General features: G+C 37.6%; 2 protein-coding genes across 4 annotated transcripts in view; both read right to left on the bottom strand.

The window, feature by feature from the left end:
• Positions 1–903: 903 nt before the first annotated feature.
• LOC127450162 (scavenger receptor cysteine-rich type 1 protein M130) lies at positions 904–5,839 on the bottom strand. The gene is made up of 5 exons (XM_051714013.1): positions 5,706–5,839; positions 5,056–5,085; positions 4,575–4,883; positions 1,393–1,527; positions 904–1,269 (listed from the first exon to the last, which is right to left on the bottom strand). Exons 1-5 carry the CDS (start codon positions 5,734–5,736, stop codon positions 992–994), a joined length of 783 nt encoding a protein of 260 aa, XP_051569973.1. The 5' UTR covers positions 5,737–5,839; the 3' UTR covers positions 904–991.
• A 5,605-nt stretch (positions 5,840–11,444) lies between these two features.
• Positions 11,445–18,028, bottom strand: part of rarab (retinoic acid receptor, alpha b) — a 225,960-nt gene continuing 219,376 nt past the window's right edge. For all 3 annotated transcript variants that reach the window (XM_051713256.1, XM_051713258.1, XM_051713257.1), the window contains 5 exons: positions 16,919–17,079; positions 16,626–16,802; positions 16,256–16,460; positions 15,376–15,534; positions 11,445–15,268 (listed from right to left, as the gene is read on the bottom strand). In XM_051713256.1, coding sequence (XP_051569216.1) covers positions 15,078–15,268; positions 15,376–15,534; positions 16,256–16,460; positions 16,626–16,802; positions 16,919–17,079 — 893 coding nt within the window. In that variant the 3' untranslated portion in view covers positions 11,445–15,077. The remainder of the gene's footprint in view (positions 15,269–15,375; positions 15,535–16,255; positions 16,461–16,625; positions 16,803–16,918; positions 17,080–18,028) is intronic.

Genomic DNA, 18,028 nt, shown 5'->3' with positions numbered 1-18,028 from the left:
AATTTTCATTTTTGGGTGAACTATACCTTTAATGAGGTTTCTTACCAAATGTAGCTTTGTTGACCATTCTCCCAAAGACAAATGCTGCTGTAATCGACACCATGTTGTTTTGTCACATGACTTGGTGTGTCGAAAGTTTAACCCTTTAATGATAGCCCAGAGTGTCCTGAACTGAGATCAGGCACTTTAAAATTAAATTATGCATAGCAAAGACAGAAGTGTACTTGCATGAGGACACAGGGTCACACAAGGTTAGAATAACCTAAAGATTCTGCCTCATAAACACGGGTAATAACAGTTTGCAGTGAATGTTTGTAATGTCAAAGCGATGTTGAGTAGTTAAAATGGGATTTGTGAATGAATGAACTTTTACAAAACAGTTTCATGAGGTGCCATACGAAATGCACAGTATTTTAGTCTGCTGACTAAAAGACTCATATTATAAGAGGTAAGAATGTAGGCAGGGTAATTTTTACTTTTCCTGATTGTGGCCGGCGTAAAACTAATAGAAAAATAAATTAAAAAAAAAAAAAAAGTGTTGCAGACAAGAAATCTGTAAAGGTTCACAAGTCTGTAATTAAAGCTCCACCTTGTGGCTGATGGGGGTTGCTTATAGCGTTTTCCTTTCAGCGATGTCGAAACCCATTCTAGAAAAGCTGGCACAACCGCAGTTTTTTTTTTTTTTTAAAAAAAAGCTTTTTGTTGCAAGCGGATTAAGAATAGTTCTCACTCAGAGGTGGATAAATTGCAAGGTCAAGAGCTACTGTTTTGAATGACGTTGACAATGATGCTTTTTGGGATGAGTACATTTACATCTATTGGGCAAATGTTTTATGATGTGTAACAAGTGAATAGCTTATAATGCTCTCAGTCTGAAAAGTGTTTATTCTATTCACCTGTTTTCCTTAGTGACATTGACACATTAAGTCCAAATTAAGTTACAATAATTGCACTGTATTTTGGGTTCACTCATTTTTCATCAATACAGTTTTCATACATCTTCATAGTTATTGTCCAATGTACTTTTGTCTTCTGTAATATTCACATTGACATAGTCCCATTCAGAGTCATCTGTGTCCACATTGACATAATCCTGTTCAGAATTATTGAACTCCACACTGACGTTGTCCTTTTCGGAGTCTTCATCATCCATATTAACATAGTCTTGTTCAGATTCTCCATCATCAATATCTACTTTCTCATAGTCATCCTCAGCATCCTCTTCATATCGGTCTTCAAGGGACACCTCTTCATGCATACTAACAGCATCTTGGGATACAAGGTATATTGATGAAAGGACTTTATCTATGGTAGGAAGGCGTTTAGAAAAATCATTTTACAGGCACCCAAAATAAAGGTAAAAGGACATCGTGGCATGTAAATCTGTCTTACCTCTAGCAAAGGAGCATATCTGGGTTTCTTTAATCTTTTGTTTTTTTCTCCTCTTCACCAGGCATATAATTAACAGGATGGACGAAAGGAGCAGTACCACTGTCAGCACAGCACCAATGACAACAACTAGAGAAGCTGAAAGAGAGATTTTAGTACCATTAACAACAGTCCACCTTACTCTTAGTGTATGTTTGGACCATACTACTTCTACATACCATGTTTGCAGTATGTATAGTGGACAGTATACACATTCTGTATGCATGGAATACTCAGATGGCCTACTACATTTTCCAAAATGTGCAGTGAGTACTTGAACACTGTATGGGATACAGTGTCCAGCAATGCAGTGAGTTTAACTTTGCGTAAACAATTATTGCAAAGAAAAAAGAAAAAGCAACGCATAGGGGTGCATAACTGTAACAGACCAGACTTTAAATATTCCAACACTTACATTTTTTTACATTTCATCATATTTCTAACATATTAAAGATTTGTCAACAAAATCAATGAGAAAACTGTCCTACAAAACTAAGATCCTGAAATAATGGCAGATAAAAGGTAAAGATAAAAAGGTACGAAGTTACTTTGTCAGTTGCTTATGCTTTGGAGACTATTACAGTTTAAAAAAGGAGACTATTACAAAACGCATTGAACGTATTCTACTCTGATCTTTTGAAGTGCATCAATGATGTGCCACCACATTACCTTTTGATTGTGGCAGGTGACTTCAATGCAAGAACTGGAGAGGATAGTAGCAGAGCAAATCCAAAAGTAGTCGGTAACCTCACCTTTCATGCCAAGAGCAACGAAAACAGCAAGCGGCTAGTTGAGCTCTGCAAAGCTGCAGATACGAGTCCTTGCCAGGCTAGATTCCCACATCACAAATCTAGAATCTGGACATTGCAGCATCCCAGCAACAGAAAAGACAATAGCCCAACTTGAGCACATATTGGGGAATGGAAAATGGTGGAGATCCATCCACACTAGAGCCAACAACATCGTGGAGCTAGAGTCAGACCATTGCATCATTAGCGCAAAATCAAGATAAAACTAAGAGCTGTACAAAAACCCAAGGACAAGCGGACAAATTCGAATGGAGTTGACTCCAGCACAACAAGGACCTCGTCATAGTAAGAAACTGATCTATTTGATTACGCGATGAAGAACTCGCTTAAGACAACATTCAATTGAACTGACGAATTCGCAGAAATCAAAAAGCAGCAGCAGCCAAAATAGTCAGCAAGACGAACGGCATCTGCGGCTTTATCACAAAACCGATACAATCGTCCAGGAAACGTCTATTTTCGACCTTGATTTTGCAGATGATGTCGCTCTTAGAAGGCATTCTTGAAAGAGCCCAGGCAGCATTGAATCTCATGGCAAAACGAGCAAGAGAAGTCTGACTCATAATCAGCATCAAGAAGACTGAAGCCTACACCAACCAGGAACATTTTGGCCTAAAACCAATTGTCTAGCATGAGCATCTTGACCAAATGGAAAAAGAAAAACAGTCACCTGGGTCAACAGCTTTAAGTATATAGGATCAATGGTTACTTCGAGCGATTCCGCATGGGCTGCCTTCTGGAAAATTAGGGATGTTTTTAGCTCACGCACAATTTCAATCTACTTGAAACGCGACATTCCAGGCAGCTTGTCTCAATTCTGCTATATGGCTGTGAGAGCTGGATCATCACCAAATGGCTTGGAACAAGTCTGAAAAGCTATGCCTTCAGCTGTTACAGAATTATGCTTGGAATAAGACAAGATATCAAATTTCAGTCATGACAACTCTCAGAAAGATTTCTACGGAGTACGGAGACTTGCTACTGCTAGAAAATACATTGCCATACTGAGCTGCAAGTGCATGTAATATATATTCAATGCATACATCCTGCATAGAGCATGTATGACATGCTGCTGCACAAATTAAACAATCCTCCAACAAGGACAACAAAAACTTAACACAAACACAACCCCCCAATCAAGCAGATCTATTGCCAATAATTGTGTACTGCTGCTGCTCCGAAAGAGCCATGTGCACCAAGTGTATGCTAGCTGGGTTTACCTTGGCCACAGTCCAAATGGCATAACTAAATTTATATGTGTGCCTTGGCCTGCTTAGCCCAATAGCTTAAACAGCTAGTGACCCAACTTATGTGTACCTGAGCCAGGAAAGCCTGGAGATTATGTAACTAGTGACTTGTGAGCTATGTGTGGATTTATTTAATTGAATGACCCAAGATAGCGGTGAGTGCCAGCCAGATTTGGCCAATGCTTACCTTGTTAAAGACACACTTCTATGTGTCATTGCCAAAAGCAGACCTTACCGTGCAAGCCGATAGAAGGAAAACCCCAGCAAACCATAGTTTTTTTGGAGAAAAACTCTTGCAGCATGCTGCACTAAAACTGGCGTGCCATGTAAATGTTACACAAGGAGAGCAACTCAAGTTGATTGGCAACCCAATTACAAGTCAAAGGACCAATCAGCTTACAACATTGGCTTAACATATCACATGTGAGTGAGCTGATTGGCTAAAAGGTAACAAGTCAAATAACCTATCAGCTTGTGCCACATAGTTTGCATAGTTTAATCGCTGAACTTTAGTGAGCTAATTAACACTGGTTCAGTTTGCTGGTGTCCAGCTCTTTCAGCTCACACAGCTCAAACAGGGAATATACAATATACTATAAGTGAATTATGTGAATCAATTCTTTCTAGATAAGAAAAAAATTAGTGCATTGTTAATAATTAAGAATACTTTTTTTCTCATTAGATTTTTGTCAGTATGTTCTTATTAAATCATTATCGTAATGGTTTGTCATTTTCATCTTGTCTTCGTTATCATTGATGAAATAAAAAAATAAAAACTCTTTGAAAACAAACATTTTTATCAGTAATTTCATGAACAAGATTAACACTAATAAAAGGGGTGTTACCAAGACAAAGCAAGTAGCATTTGGCAGGTCATGTGATCTCAACATAACAAGCTTCACCAATGAGGCGACTCGCTCCATGTACAACAAATCAGCTATTTACTGATATGACTGGATGTGAGTACTCATGATTTTAAACATATTTTTCAAAAACACTATTCAACTATACAGTTCTTTAGAGGCAAATCTTTTTAAATGAGAAAAAGTACTTTAAAATAACACTTTAAGGAAAACTGAAATCCTCTTACCTGAACACACAACGCCAGCATCTTTACTGTGAGAACAATCATTGGATGCAGATTGTTGGCACTCGCTGAGGGATGACTCACTTCCCTTACAATTAACCTCACTCAACCAGATCTGACCACTCCCTTTCCCAAATATAGCCTGGTTATGTGCACTAAATGCTCTTCCACATCTCAACTGTCTGCACACCACAGCAGCATCATAAATGTCCCAGGAGTCATCACACACTGTTCCCCATGTGTCATTGTAAACGATCTCAACTGTCCCAAAGCAGATGTCAAAACCATTGACCAGTCTGACATCTTGAGCTCCTGTCAAACCAAGAAAATTAAGTACATTTTCAGTTCACATATAAATATTCAGAGGACAATCTTTATTTTTGTATGTGATCCTGAAATACAAACTTCTCTTTCTTTAACATAATAAAACATAATAAATAACTATATGTATCAAAGGTTCTGTAATATTAAAAGGGCCACTCACCAGTTAACAAGAAATCATTTAAAACCACAGCTGTCAAAGAGAAAACATTAGTGAGCTATTATACTGTATTATTTGCTTTTATCTTTTTTCTTTTGTCTGAGTAATTTACACTCACAAGGAAACTGCATTGAATGGTTGTTCCAGAACAATCACATTATACATCCAATATACAATATATTGTATACATAACACAATGCACTGTATAATACAGTAATACACCCAAATAATTATTATTTGTAACTACTTGTAAACACTTAATAGAATAATTGCTACAGTGAAAACAAAGGTAACGCTTTACAATAAGGTTGTACACGTAAACATTATTGGTAACACTTTATATTGGTTAACATTTGTTAACATGAACAATACTTTTACAGCATTTATTAATCTTGGTTAATGTTAATTTCAACATATACTACTATATTTTTTAAAGCAAAACATTAGTTAGTGCACTATGATCTAACATTAACTAAAAATGAACAATTGTATTTTTATTAACTAACATTATCCAAGATTTATACATGCTATAAAAATATATATTGTTCATTGTTAGTTCATCTAATGCATTAACTAATATTAACAAATGGAACCTTATTGTAAAGTGTTACCAAAATAAAATTGCGGGTCTGAAGATTATACACTGAATTTACCAAGTGTCCAATCAAGTAGTGGTCTCAGCATTTTGGTCCTTGAACTTTCATTGATCAATGATTGTGATATATATCGCTGCTGCCCTTTAATATCCTTAATTAAGCTGTAGTTCTAGGTGAATATGAAAGTAAAATGGTTCAGGTTTTTAACTTTTCCGGTCTCTCTCTCTCTCTCTCTCTCTCTCTCTCTCTCTCTCTCTCTCTCACACACACACACACACACACACACACACACACACAAAAACACATTTGAGTTTCTCTGAAAGTATATCTGCAGAAATGCCCCAAATCTTTGATCATTTTTATGTTTATTTTGGGTTTCAGTGTTACTGCTATATTTAAATCAAATAGCTTTACTAAAGCCTCTTATAAAAAGTATGTGTAAAATAACTCCAACAGGAACACACTTTTTTCATTTAGACTATTCTTAGAACACAGACCTCACAGAATGTGTCACCACTGAACATTTTGAAAATACCTGTGTATATACTGTACATTTTGAATCATTTAGCAGTAGTTTTCTGTTTACTCTTTCAGAATTCTGTTGATGAGAAAAAAATGGCAGTCAGTCTGCAGTAGACTGCATTAGTTACACGTTGTTTTTGCTGACAGGTTTTAGTTTTTAATGTCATTTTGTTCTTTTTAGAAAGCTAATTTCCTCAAATGATTCTTCACACTCCGAGAAGAATTCTTAAGGGCTTGCGCTCTAAATGTGTTACCACGCTTGTAAAGTGTTGACACATGCAAAGTTTTCTGACACTTGTGGTTTATGTGTGCATCTAAAAGCACATCACCACTGACCACTTCACTCTGAGAATACAGCCAATTCTCACATTTCAAGTTCAGCACAACTGTATTGTCAGTCCTATTCAGTCTACTTTTTAGCATGGCCTCCCTGATATCTCTGTGCTTTCTCACTGCAAGATATTAGTTTGAGGATTTCCCTCTCTGTTGGGAAAAACTAGCATATGTTGTGCTCTGGGTTCTGGGGTTCATGGGTTGCTAGTATGCTGGTGTCTCTACCAGACTTCTAAACTATACCTTAACTAGAATGTATCCCTTGGTGTCATGCCTCCACCGGGCTCTTACTTTCCATCCACACTCCACTAGCTTCTAATCACCTGCACACAATTTCACCAACAATCAAGGGCAGCTCAAATGCTCACCACAGCCACACAGTCAGACCTCACTGCTCTTCTAAAGTAGTGTTATATTATCCTCGTGCTCTCACCACCCATGTGAATCCTTCATTAGCGATTGTCTTCAACTAACTTCATTACTCTGTGCTAGTTAAGTTAATTTACTACTCTACTCACCTATTTACTTACCTCTATTTCAATAAAGTTTGTGCATCTGGGTTCACCGTCCATCTGCATGTGTTGCCTTCCTAACACTTGGAAAACCAACTCCAAAAAGAGCCTTTTTAGCTGGTGAACAACATGGCTACAATGATCCACTAGAAAGACCAGCACCAAACTAGCATTAACCAGCAAATATAAGCTTGGAACAATTTTTGTTAGTCCTTTCTGCTGGGCTGATATCATTAAGCAGATGCATTTATCTAAAGGGATTAACAGTACACATTACAGGGACAATACCCCTGTAAAAACCTGGTGGTTAAAGGGATAGTTCACACAAAAATGAAAATTCCTTCATCATTTACTCACACTGTATGACTTTCTTTCTTATGCTGAACACAAATAAAGATTTATAGAAACATATCTCAGCTCTGTAGGTCCTCACAATGCAAATGAATGGTGACCAGAACTGAGAAGGTCCAAAAGCACATATAGGCAGCATAAAAGTAATCCATAAGACTCCAGTGGTTAAATCCATATCTTCAGAAGCGATATGATAGTTGTGGGTGAGAAACAGATCAATATTTAAGTCCTTTTTCTGTAAATTAAAAATTGATCTGTTTCTCACCATCACTGAACATATCACCTCAGAAGACATGGATTTAACCACTGGAGTCAAACAAATAACTTTTACGCTGCCTTTATGTGCTTTTTGGAGCTCCTGAGTTCTGATTCACTTGCATTGCATAGACCTACAGATCTGAGTTGTAAACTGCAACAATATAATGATATGCTGACACTGATCTGCCAGAATCGGATTGGACACAAATACTGATTTTTTTTTTTTCTCTCTACAATGAACAAACAAATGTAGGAATACTATTAAAGGAATAGTTCACCCAAAAATGGAAATTGTGTTAACATTTACTCTCCCTCATGTTGCTCCAAACCTGTATGACTTTAGAGAACAGTCACTGAGGCTGTAGAAAGAATGTCATACAGGTTTGGGTCAACATGAAGGTGAGTAAATGACAAATTATGAATTTTCATTTTTGAGGTGAACAATCCTTTTAACTTTGATGGAGAAATTTGCATTAATTTAACTGGTTCATATTTGCTATATATATATTTTTTATAATGATTGTTGCATAAGCACTGAGGAACCCCTGAGTACTTGATTCATTTTTGGCAATCAATCGAGTTTATGTTGGTACATTGTTGCAACCTGAAATGAAAATGAAAAATCAGACAGAGCTAAATATATTCAAAACCATAAAATAATTGTAGCTGTGATATTTTAGAGATTTAATTATCACACAAAGACACCATAATCTCAAACCCTTCAGTCAACAAGTGAGTGCTTGTGGTTAGGAAAGATGCAAGTAGCAAATATAGTCCTTGTTTAATGTTTTGCGACTTATTACAGTTCCAGAGATTGGGAACCGTAGTGTGTATGTGGAAGTCTATCAACAGTCAATGAATGCTAGCTACTAGCTCCAATCAAGATGTCTGGCAGGGATCAGTGTTTGTTACAAAGGCAGAATTGTTTGTGAGCTTGACTTAAAGTGATTGTCACACAGAGGCAGTGTTGTTGTTGTCGACAACTGTACAATGATTGTTGCAGGAGAGCAGAGGCAGTGATGTTGTGAGGTTCAGATAAGAAAAATGTGGCAAGGTGGAAGTATCTCAGGGTGCACGCAACAGCTAAAATGTGGTAGAGATGATAATTAACACAAATCTACCATTAAAAACACTTTTAGATTTATTTTCATAAAATTCCATCAAATTAAATTGTGTCATTTTTAACAAAATTGAATAAAATGTCATTTTAATTTTTTTTTTTTTTTTTTTTACATTTTATTTGTTAAAGTTTAATCAATTCAATTTCATGGAATTTTGTTATGAAGTTAAAATGTGTAAATCTTCAAATAATTTTTCAGGTGTAGGAAAAAGCATGAAACTGCATGGTGTTTCGGTGTGAAATGCTCAATAGTTAAATAGTTTTTAATACTTTTGAAATGACGAGTAGGTTTTATTTGTGGCATTTTCAGCTAAAATCAGGTTTCATATTCTTTATGATTTACTATTTTTGGAAATTTTTCATTTTATTTTATAATCTGCTATTACTGTGTGTGTGGGGGGGGGGGTTCGTATGTCTTTCGACAGATGACATTACAAAAAAAGTTAATTAACAAACAATATTAATATTAATTTTTTTCTTCTTTTTTTTAAAAATCTTAATTTGTGTTCTGCAGAAGAAAGTCATACACATCTGGGATGGCATGAGGCTGAGTAAATGATGAGAGAACTTTCATTTTTGGGTGAACTATTCCTTTATGTGTCTTTCTCAAGCACACAATGGTGATAACTCGTGTATCACCCCATGCCAGGTTTGAATCTGTAACCTTTCAGTTAACAGACCAGATCTGTCACAACTAAGTCACACCAATTTAAATGCAGTTTATAATGAACAAGTCACCAGAACACTTGCAGGTGGTATGAACCACTTATGTATTTAAAGCATTCTCACTTATGTCAGAATCATAATGAGCTTTATTGCCAAGTATGCTTACACACACAAGGAATGTGTCATGGTGACAGAAGCTTCCAGTGCAAAGAGTATGCAACCATATATACATAAACTCAGCAAAAAAAGGATCGGTACATCCGAATATCACAACTGCGGGACAGGTGCAGGATGGTAATCCCTCCATCAGTGCTCAGACTGTCCGCAATAGGCTGAGAGAAGCTGGACTGAGGGCTTGTTGGCCTGTTGTAAGGTAGGTCCTTACCAGACATCACCAGCAACAATGGCGCCTATGGGCACAAACCCACTTTCGCTGGACCAGACAGGACTGGCAAAAAGTGCTCTTCACTGATGAGTCGCGGTTTTGTCTCACCAGGGGTGATGGTCGGACTCGCGTTTATCGTCAAAAGAATGAGCAATACACTGAAGCCTGTACTCTGGAGCGGAATCGATTTGGAGGTGGAAGGTCCATTATGGTCTGGGGCGGTGTGTCAAAGCATCATCGGACTGAGCTCGTTGTCATTGCAGGCAATCTCAACACTGTGCGTTACAAGGAAGACATCCTCCTCCCTCATGTGGTACCCTTCCTGCAGGCTCATCCTGACATCATCCTCCAGCATGACAATGCCACCAGCCATCCTGCTCGTTCTGTGCGTGATTTCCTGCAAGAAAGGAATGTCAGTGTTCTGCCATTGCTAGCGAAGAGCCCGGATCTCAATCCCATTGAGCACGTCTGGGACCTGTTGGATCAGAGAGTGAGGGCTAGGGCCATTCCCCCCCAGAAATGTCCGGGAACTTACAAGTGCCTTAGTGGAAGAGTGGGGTAACATCTCACAGCAAGAACTGGCAAATCTGGTGCAGTCCATGAGGAGGAGATGCACCGCAGTACTTAATACAGCTGGTGGCCACACTAGATACTGATTGTTACTTTTGATTTGACATACAAATATTTACACATGTTAAGTTTGCTGAAAATAAAAGCAGCTGAAAGTGAGAGGACATTTCTTTTTTTGCTGAGTTTATTATTGTCAAGGTCCAGGTCTGTGGCTACTGCCTCATAACCACTCCAATCAGTGCAGTCAAAGCAGGCTTGTAGGTCCAGCTCTGCTTCATTGGTCCATCCTTTACAGTCCTTACTACAGGTTTATCCGATTTTAGTTTCTGCCTGTAGATCGGAAGAAGATGAACCAGACAGTGATCAGAGTCCCAAAGCTGCTGTAGGGACAGAGTGATATGCAACCTTTATTGTTGTGTAGCAGTGATCCAGTATATTTCTGGATCACTGCTACACAACAATAAAGGTTGCATATCGCTCTGTCCCTACAGCAGCAAACAAACAAAAGACAAACTGCAAAAGAACTGTAGCGCTTCATACGGAGGCGGCCATCTGCTGTGCCATCTTAGGAAGAACCCAAAGGTCATATATAAAATAAAAAGAGAGAAAGATTGCTCACCACCGTCTCAGACTCAGTCCTGCATCCTCATAAACGCAATATGTTGGTAAGGTTCAACATCTTTTATTGGTCCTGAAACAATATTCTTGACATTCTTCTAACCCAAAATGTAATCCTAACCAATAACTACCACATAAAACAATCAAAGGTTAATGACAGGTTGATAAGAATAATTCAAGAGCTATTCAAGCCCTAACCCCAGCCATAAACCTAACCCTAAAATCTGTTGGTATTTATGTTGTTCTAGGATTAACAAGGTTGTTGACCCAGCAAAACGTGGTTAAATCACATTACACAAAAGGGAAGTTTGCTTTGTCCAATTAGGACTGGACCATGTGGATCAAAGCTACTGTACCAGTCATATCCAACATCTGCTTTTGACTACCATCATTAGGTAATTCAATTCCCTTAATGTATTAAATAACTTAGAATTCATACATTTTTAGGTTGATTAGTTAATTTGTCTTTTTTTTTTTTTTTTTTTTGGTAAGTGTTGGCTGGAACTGAAAAGAGGAAAATCCCAGCCATCACCCTTGTTACTCTTGAACTCAGCCTACCACTGGATGTCTAATCCAGAGCAGCTGAAGAGTTAAAGAGCATCATACTATTTGCAAAGCATATGTACCTGTATTAAGAAGCTTCCAACAAATAAAATAAATTATATACAGTATTTTTTATATATATATTCCCTTGGCAATCCTCTGACTTCAGTATAATGTTATTTATAATAAGAAATTCATATAGCTTTTTTCTTTCTAACAAGCTGTCATGAGCACAAGCTTTTCCCTAACCAAATACACAAATCTGATCTGATCAAAGAGAGTATGTATTCCTTCCAAATATATAATTTGTGGCTATAAAGAGTTAGAATTGAGATGTTATTTGTAATGGCATGTTTTGAAACAAAATATGAAATGCATATATCACATAATAAAACTCAAATAAGTAGAGCTCAAAAGAGCTATACACAAACATAATCCAGCGAGACACGTGAGAAAAAGGTCACACTGTCTATCTATGAGAATGCCACATCTGAATGTGCAAACAATGTTAATGTGGGATTTACACCTCAAGAATGTGTTTAAAAAAATGTAATAGATAAAGATATAAGGAAGCAGTAGCTCTGAAATTCACTGTTGGATAAAGATAATGATAAAAACCACATCCACATGGTCGAAAACACACACAAAACAGAAGTCTTTATTAAACATTACTCTTATCATCCAGAGACCTGACAACTGAAAAAAATGTTGTGCGTTTGACTGTATAACATATGTTAAAGCAGTACAGAGTTTGTGCTGTACGTTGTGCAGACCTCGATGCTTTTCATCCTTTAAGTGAGAAAATAGGCCCATTGAGGTGTGTGACACATTATGGCTCAATAGCAATGAACCTTTGGGCAGTGACGAATGCAGAAACCAGCCTAAATATACAATCAAACCAAACTGATGAGCTGAAATACAGGAAGAGGCATGTGATCTTCAGAACAGATAGATAGAAGTGAACAGACTCAAGCTCTGTGCATGTCATGTGCATAGTTGCTGTGAAACGTACTGTAGATAACAGTTCACACTCCGCTCTGTGAAAAATGTGTTAAAGAAGTCATCACACTGCTCAAAGGTTCATGGCGACTGGCTCAGCAGACGTACTGCAGAGGCAGAGCGGTTGTAAACTGCAACAATATAATGATATGCTGACACTGATCTGCCAGAATCGGATTGGACACAAATACTGATTTATTTTTTTCTCTCTACAATGAACAAACAAATGTAGGAATACTATTAAAGGAATAGTTCACCCAAAAATGGAAATTGTGTTAACATTTACTCTCCCTCATGTTGCTCCAAACCTGTATGACTTTAGAGAACAGTCACTGAGGCTGTAGAAAGAATGTCATACAGGTTTGGGTCAACATGAAGGTGAGTAAATGACAAATTATGAATTTTCATTTTTGAGGTGAACAATCCTTTTAACTTTGATGGAGAAATTTGCATTAATTTAACTGGTTCATATTTGCTATATATATATTTTTTATAATGATTGTTGCATAAGCACTGAGGAACCCCTGAGTACTTGATTCATTTTTGGCAATCAATCGAGTTTATGTTGGTACATTGTTGCAACCTGAAATGAAAATGAAAAATCAGACAGAGCTAAATATATTCAAAACCATAAAATAATTGTAGCTGTGATATTTTAGAGATTTAATTATCACACAAAGACACCATAATCTCAAACCCTTCAGTCAACAAGTGAGTGCTTGTGGTTAGGAAAGATGCAAGTAGCAAATATAGTCCTTGTTTAATGTTTTGCGACTTATTACAGTTCCAGAGATTGGGAACCGTAGTGTGTATGTGGAAGTCTATCAACAGTCAATGAATGCTAGCTACTAGCTCCAATCAAGATGTCTGGCAGGGATCAGTGTTTGTTACAAAGGCAGAATTGTTTGTGAGCTTGACTTAAAGTGATTGTCACACAGAGGCAGTGTTGTTGTTGTCGACAACTGTACAATGATTGTTGCAGGAGAGCAGAGGCAGTGATGTTGTGAGGTTCAGATAAGAAAAATGTGGCAAGGTGGAAGTATCTCAGGGTGCACGCAACAGCTAAAATGTGGTAGAGATGATAATTAACACAAATCTACCATTAAAAACACTTTTAGATTTATTTTCATAAAATTCCATCAAATTAAATTGTGTCATTTTTAACAAAATTGAATAAAATGTCATTTTAATTTTTTTTTTTTTTTTTACATTTTATTTGTTAAAGTTTAATCAATTCAATTTCATGGAATTTTGTTATGAAGTTAAAATGTGTAAATCTTCAAATAATTTTTCAGGTGTAGGAAAAAGCATGAAACTGCATGGTGTTTCGGTGTGAAATGCTCAATAGTTAAATAGTTTTTAATACTTTTGAAATGACGAGTAGGTTTTATTTGTGGCATTTTCAGCTAAAATCAGGTTTCATATTCTTTATGATTTACTATTTCTGGAAATTTTTCATTTTATTTTATAATCTGCTAATACTGTGTAAGGGGGTTTTCGTATTTCTTTCGACAGATGACATTACAAAAAAAGTTAATTAACAAACAATATTAAAAATGTTAAGGAAGGGGGAGCTCCCTTTAAACGATCTCATACACATTATATCACAAGTTTAAGCAGTTTGTTTACATGAGATCCTTCTTTTCTCAGCCACAAACTGCCAAGTTACCATTCTGATGGCATTTAATACATCTTCAAATCATTCGTTCATCTCCTCACTGAAAAAAAGTGTCTTATCTTATCTCTTTCAGTGCTAGCGTGATGATGCCCTTGTGCATGAAGTGAACCGGACTATCTGTCTTTGTCTCAATACAAATATTTCCAGAAAGACCACAACAAACTTCTGAAGTGAGTGTAACAGTGGGTTGACCATAACTGTATTCGACTCTTGAGAAAAGTGAGAGAAAATATGAGAATTGCTCCGCATTCCACCTAAGATGAAAAAGTCAAATCTCATACTTCTGTCAATATAGATTTTCATATATTCATATATCTTTTGTAAAAAAAAAAAAAAAAAAAAAAAAACAAAGAAACAGAACCAAAACAGTTGTAAAGTTCAAAATGTCCCTGACGTTTGGACATTTGACGTCCTATGTCCTTAGCTTGCTTAAGGGATTGACATTTATAAAAAAAACGTCCCAGGCCAAGAAAGAGTGTCCCTCGGACAAGGAGAAAAGTTCACTTGGCTTTCACAGTTCGTGTGACAGGAGCAAAGCCAGAAGACACAGTAAGGACCTGCTTCTGCTTAAACAGGGTCTCGCAGCATCTTCAGTCTGCTCCTCTTACACTGAGGCCAAGTCTGAGGCTCATTTAATCACTGAATCACTGGTGCTTTTAATGACAGATCAGTGTGAGTTTTGATCAGGCTCGGCCTGTGTGGAACTCAATTGGTCTTCACCTAATGAAAGCTGGCCAGATTGACAATTCAGTTCACGCCCGGTCAACCCAGATCAAAGTCTACCAGATTCTGGTCTCTGGCGCTGGTCATCTGTGGCTTGCTTCTGGTTTTGAACCAGTTTAATTCTGCACGGAGCCCTGTCTGATGATGAGAGTCAAGGGGAGTGAGTGGAGGGGCTGCTGTGTGCTGAGCTGGGTGACAAACTGGGGCTGCAGCTTCCTGGTGGGGCTCCACCTCGCGCCCCACCACCACCCTCCAGACCCTCTGAGTTCTCCAGCATCTCCTGAATAAGAGGTGGCATGGAGCCAGGAATCTCCATTTTCAGCGTTATGACTCGTTCCGCTCCTGAAAGTGAGAGAGGATTCTACTTATTTTTCCTGGACACTGCTGTCTGATCACCCTGGTGCAATATTTCAACTTTATATTTAAATAGTGACAGTAAATCATCTCACCTTTAGCGCTAATGCTTCTCAAGTCTGTGATCTTCATCAGCATCTTGGGGAACATGTGTGGTTTATGAGGTCTCCTCTTTCTCACGTAGATCTTCAGTGCCTCCAGCAGTGGCTCCTGAAGCACATCCACTTTATCAGACTGTTCCAGATCCTGCCGATCTGAGCACAAGTGCACAGTTTTACAGGATTAATAACTGACCAGGAAATAAAATTACATATTCTACACAAACCACTTGGAGAAAAAGGGAATGCAAAAAATAATTCTGGACTTTTAGAATATTCTAGACAATTTTAAATTACATACTTCACAACACCACACCAGTACATTCTTGGTTTAAAATGCATTGATGTTGCTACGTTTATGCCTATCATCCACAATGGAACAGCGTTAACCCCACTGAAAATGGAGACTCTCTAGTACTGCTTACTTCATGGAAAAGGATGATGGAAAATTATGTTTTCACCTGATAGGGCACCAATGTAATAAAAACCAGATATAAATTTTAGGCCAGTGTTGGGTAAAAAACAATATTTATTAAAAAGAATAAAAACTGGAAAAGAAAATTATTGGTAACTAAAAAAATATTATACTGTAGTATTCCACTGAAGTATGAGCACCAGTGAAATTTAACCACATAAATCACAAATTCAGCAAAACAAATTGCAAATTGAGTTGTTTGTCCCCCACATGCTTTTAAACAGCTGCTAAGGCAGAAAAGTCTGCTACAACGAACAAATAAAATACATGTATGTATTCCTAAATTGCATTATTTCATGTTTTCAAAAAGAGAATATAAATGTGTGATTTAATGTTTGGCTTATTAACTTATTGAAATCTCACAATCGGTCAGATTCAGTATGACTGTTAAAGGTGCAGTACCTCCACACAGCAGACAGATGGCACTGAGGAGCCCTGTCTCTGCATCATCCATCTCCAGAGGCAGGAGCTGGTTGGCGAAAGCGAACACGAGATCTGTAAGTGGACCGAAGCCAGCATTGTGCATCTGCGTGCGGTTCAGTGTCAGACCATCAGAAAACGTCATGGTGTCCTGATCAGGTGTGTAGCGTGTGCATATTCGTAGAATCTGTGGAAGACAATAACAGACAAAGACGATGCAGAACTTTAGCCAATTACTAATTAGCTTACACATTGCCACAAATGTGTTTGTAAATCTATTCATTCATTTTCATATTATGTAAGACTTGGACTCAAGAATGAGTCCGAATATGCTTTAAAAGGCTGCGCTTACCAGGATATCGAGGCAAGCTGCCTTTAACAAGGTGATCTGATCTGCGATAGTGAGCGTGGTGAAGCCAGGCAGCTGCTTGGCGAACTCCACCGTTTTAATGATGCATTTGGTGGAGAGTTCACTGAACTTGTCCCACAGGTCAACGTCCAGGGAGACCCTGTGATCAGCGCTGTTGTTCTGAGAGATAACAAGAGTGCGTTTGCTCAACTGTGGTCTAATCGCTGAGAGCACAAGTCATTTCCGACAGTTCCATCCAGTTCAGGACACAGCAGCTAAGAGCTGCTCTGACTTACCGTGGTGTATTTGCCCAACTGGCAGAGGGAGGGGAAGGTTTCCTGGTGAGCCTTCCTCACCCGTTCAATCATCTGCTCTGTATCAGGACTTAAGACGTAACTCTCTGTACACTCCTGCTTCTTCTCATCCTTCTTCCTCTTGTTCCGGTCATTTCGAACAGCTGCAGGAATTAAAACAGCAATCAGTTTATTGTCATTTTAAATACATTACAGAAAGAGACCATTGTGAACTGTATGGCAGTACAGTGTGTCTCCTGCATGAAAACATTTACCACAAGATGGCAGTAACACCCACTTTATCTGGTAAGCGGATGGGAATGCATGATGTAAACAGCTCCTGTCCTACACTGTAAAACCTCTTTTATATCTGTATGTTCTTGTTGTGATTCAATCATTTTGGCAGCCAATTTACTTTGAAACAACAACAAATGAAAGAGCAGGGGAAAGAATTCAGTATGTGAACAAGAGGACATATGGATCAATACACAGGCCCTATATATAGGAAAAGGGACAAGGATAGAGAAATACAGAAAAAAGAGGAGAATTTCTCACTGATATATTCCTTTTAGTTTTTCCAGAGAGAAAGAGAGAGATGAATGTGAACTTTGATGTGCTTTGAGCTTTGATGTGACAGTTCAAATGGAGCTTAACGTTTGGGAGTTTCCATTGCTCAACAAGCATAAAAGGAAGATAAAATTCTTTAAGGTCTTCCTGTCTCTAAATGTGAAACTGGGAACAGAGTTAAGAGTAATTCCTCCTCTTCACAAAAACACCCTTTATGAAACCAGTGCACCATTTGCCTCAAATACTAAGAGTAAATGCCATTATATTAAAGATGTGCAAAACTACATATTCATCATAGTCCTCACAAATTATGCATATTAACAAGAACATTGCTCACAGATAACCATTTGAAGTCTGACACTAATTGTCTTTTTTTATAAGGTGGCGAATTAGTTACAAAAGCGGTGCTTTTTCTACACAATGTAACAACTGTCTTTAAATTCATTCCCTTCAGAGAATCACTGTTAAAAATATTAGCTTAAAATCAAAATCTAGATAAACTCACTAGACAATTATCTAGTCGGCTTTTTGACAGCTAATCAAACA

Source organism: Myxocyprinus asiaticus, chromosome 13 (assembly GCF_019703515.2).
Source record: "Myxocyprinus asiaticus isolate MX2 ecotype Aquarium Trade chromosome 13, UBuf_Myxa_2, whole genome shotgun sequence".
Classification (NCBI taxonomy): Eukaryota; Metazoa; Chordata; class Actinopteri; order Cypriniformes; family Catostomidae; genus Myxocyprinus; species Myxocyprinus asiaticus.
Note: the sequence above shows the minus strand (reverse complement) of the source record. Positions and strands in the feature narration are given on the sequence as shown.

Bases quoted from the DNA above. Each gene is read 5' to 3' on its own strand.
- LOC127450162 (XM_051714013.1), bottom strand. From the start codon at position 5,736: ATGCTGAGACCACTACTTGATTGGACACTTG. The intron at 5,086-5,705 runs GTAAATTCAGTG...TCTCTTTGACAG, and splicing joins ACTACTTGATTGGACACTTG to CTGTGGTTTTAAATGATTTC. The intron at 1,270-1,392 runs GTAAGACAGATT...TTGTATCCCAAG, and splicing joins GATATGCTCCTTTGCTAGAG to ATGCTGTTAGTATGCATGAA.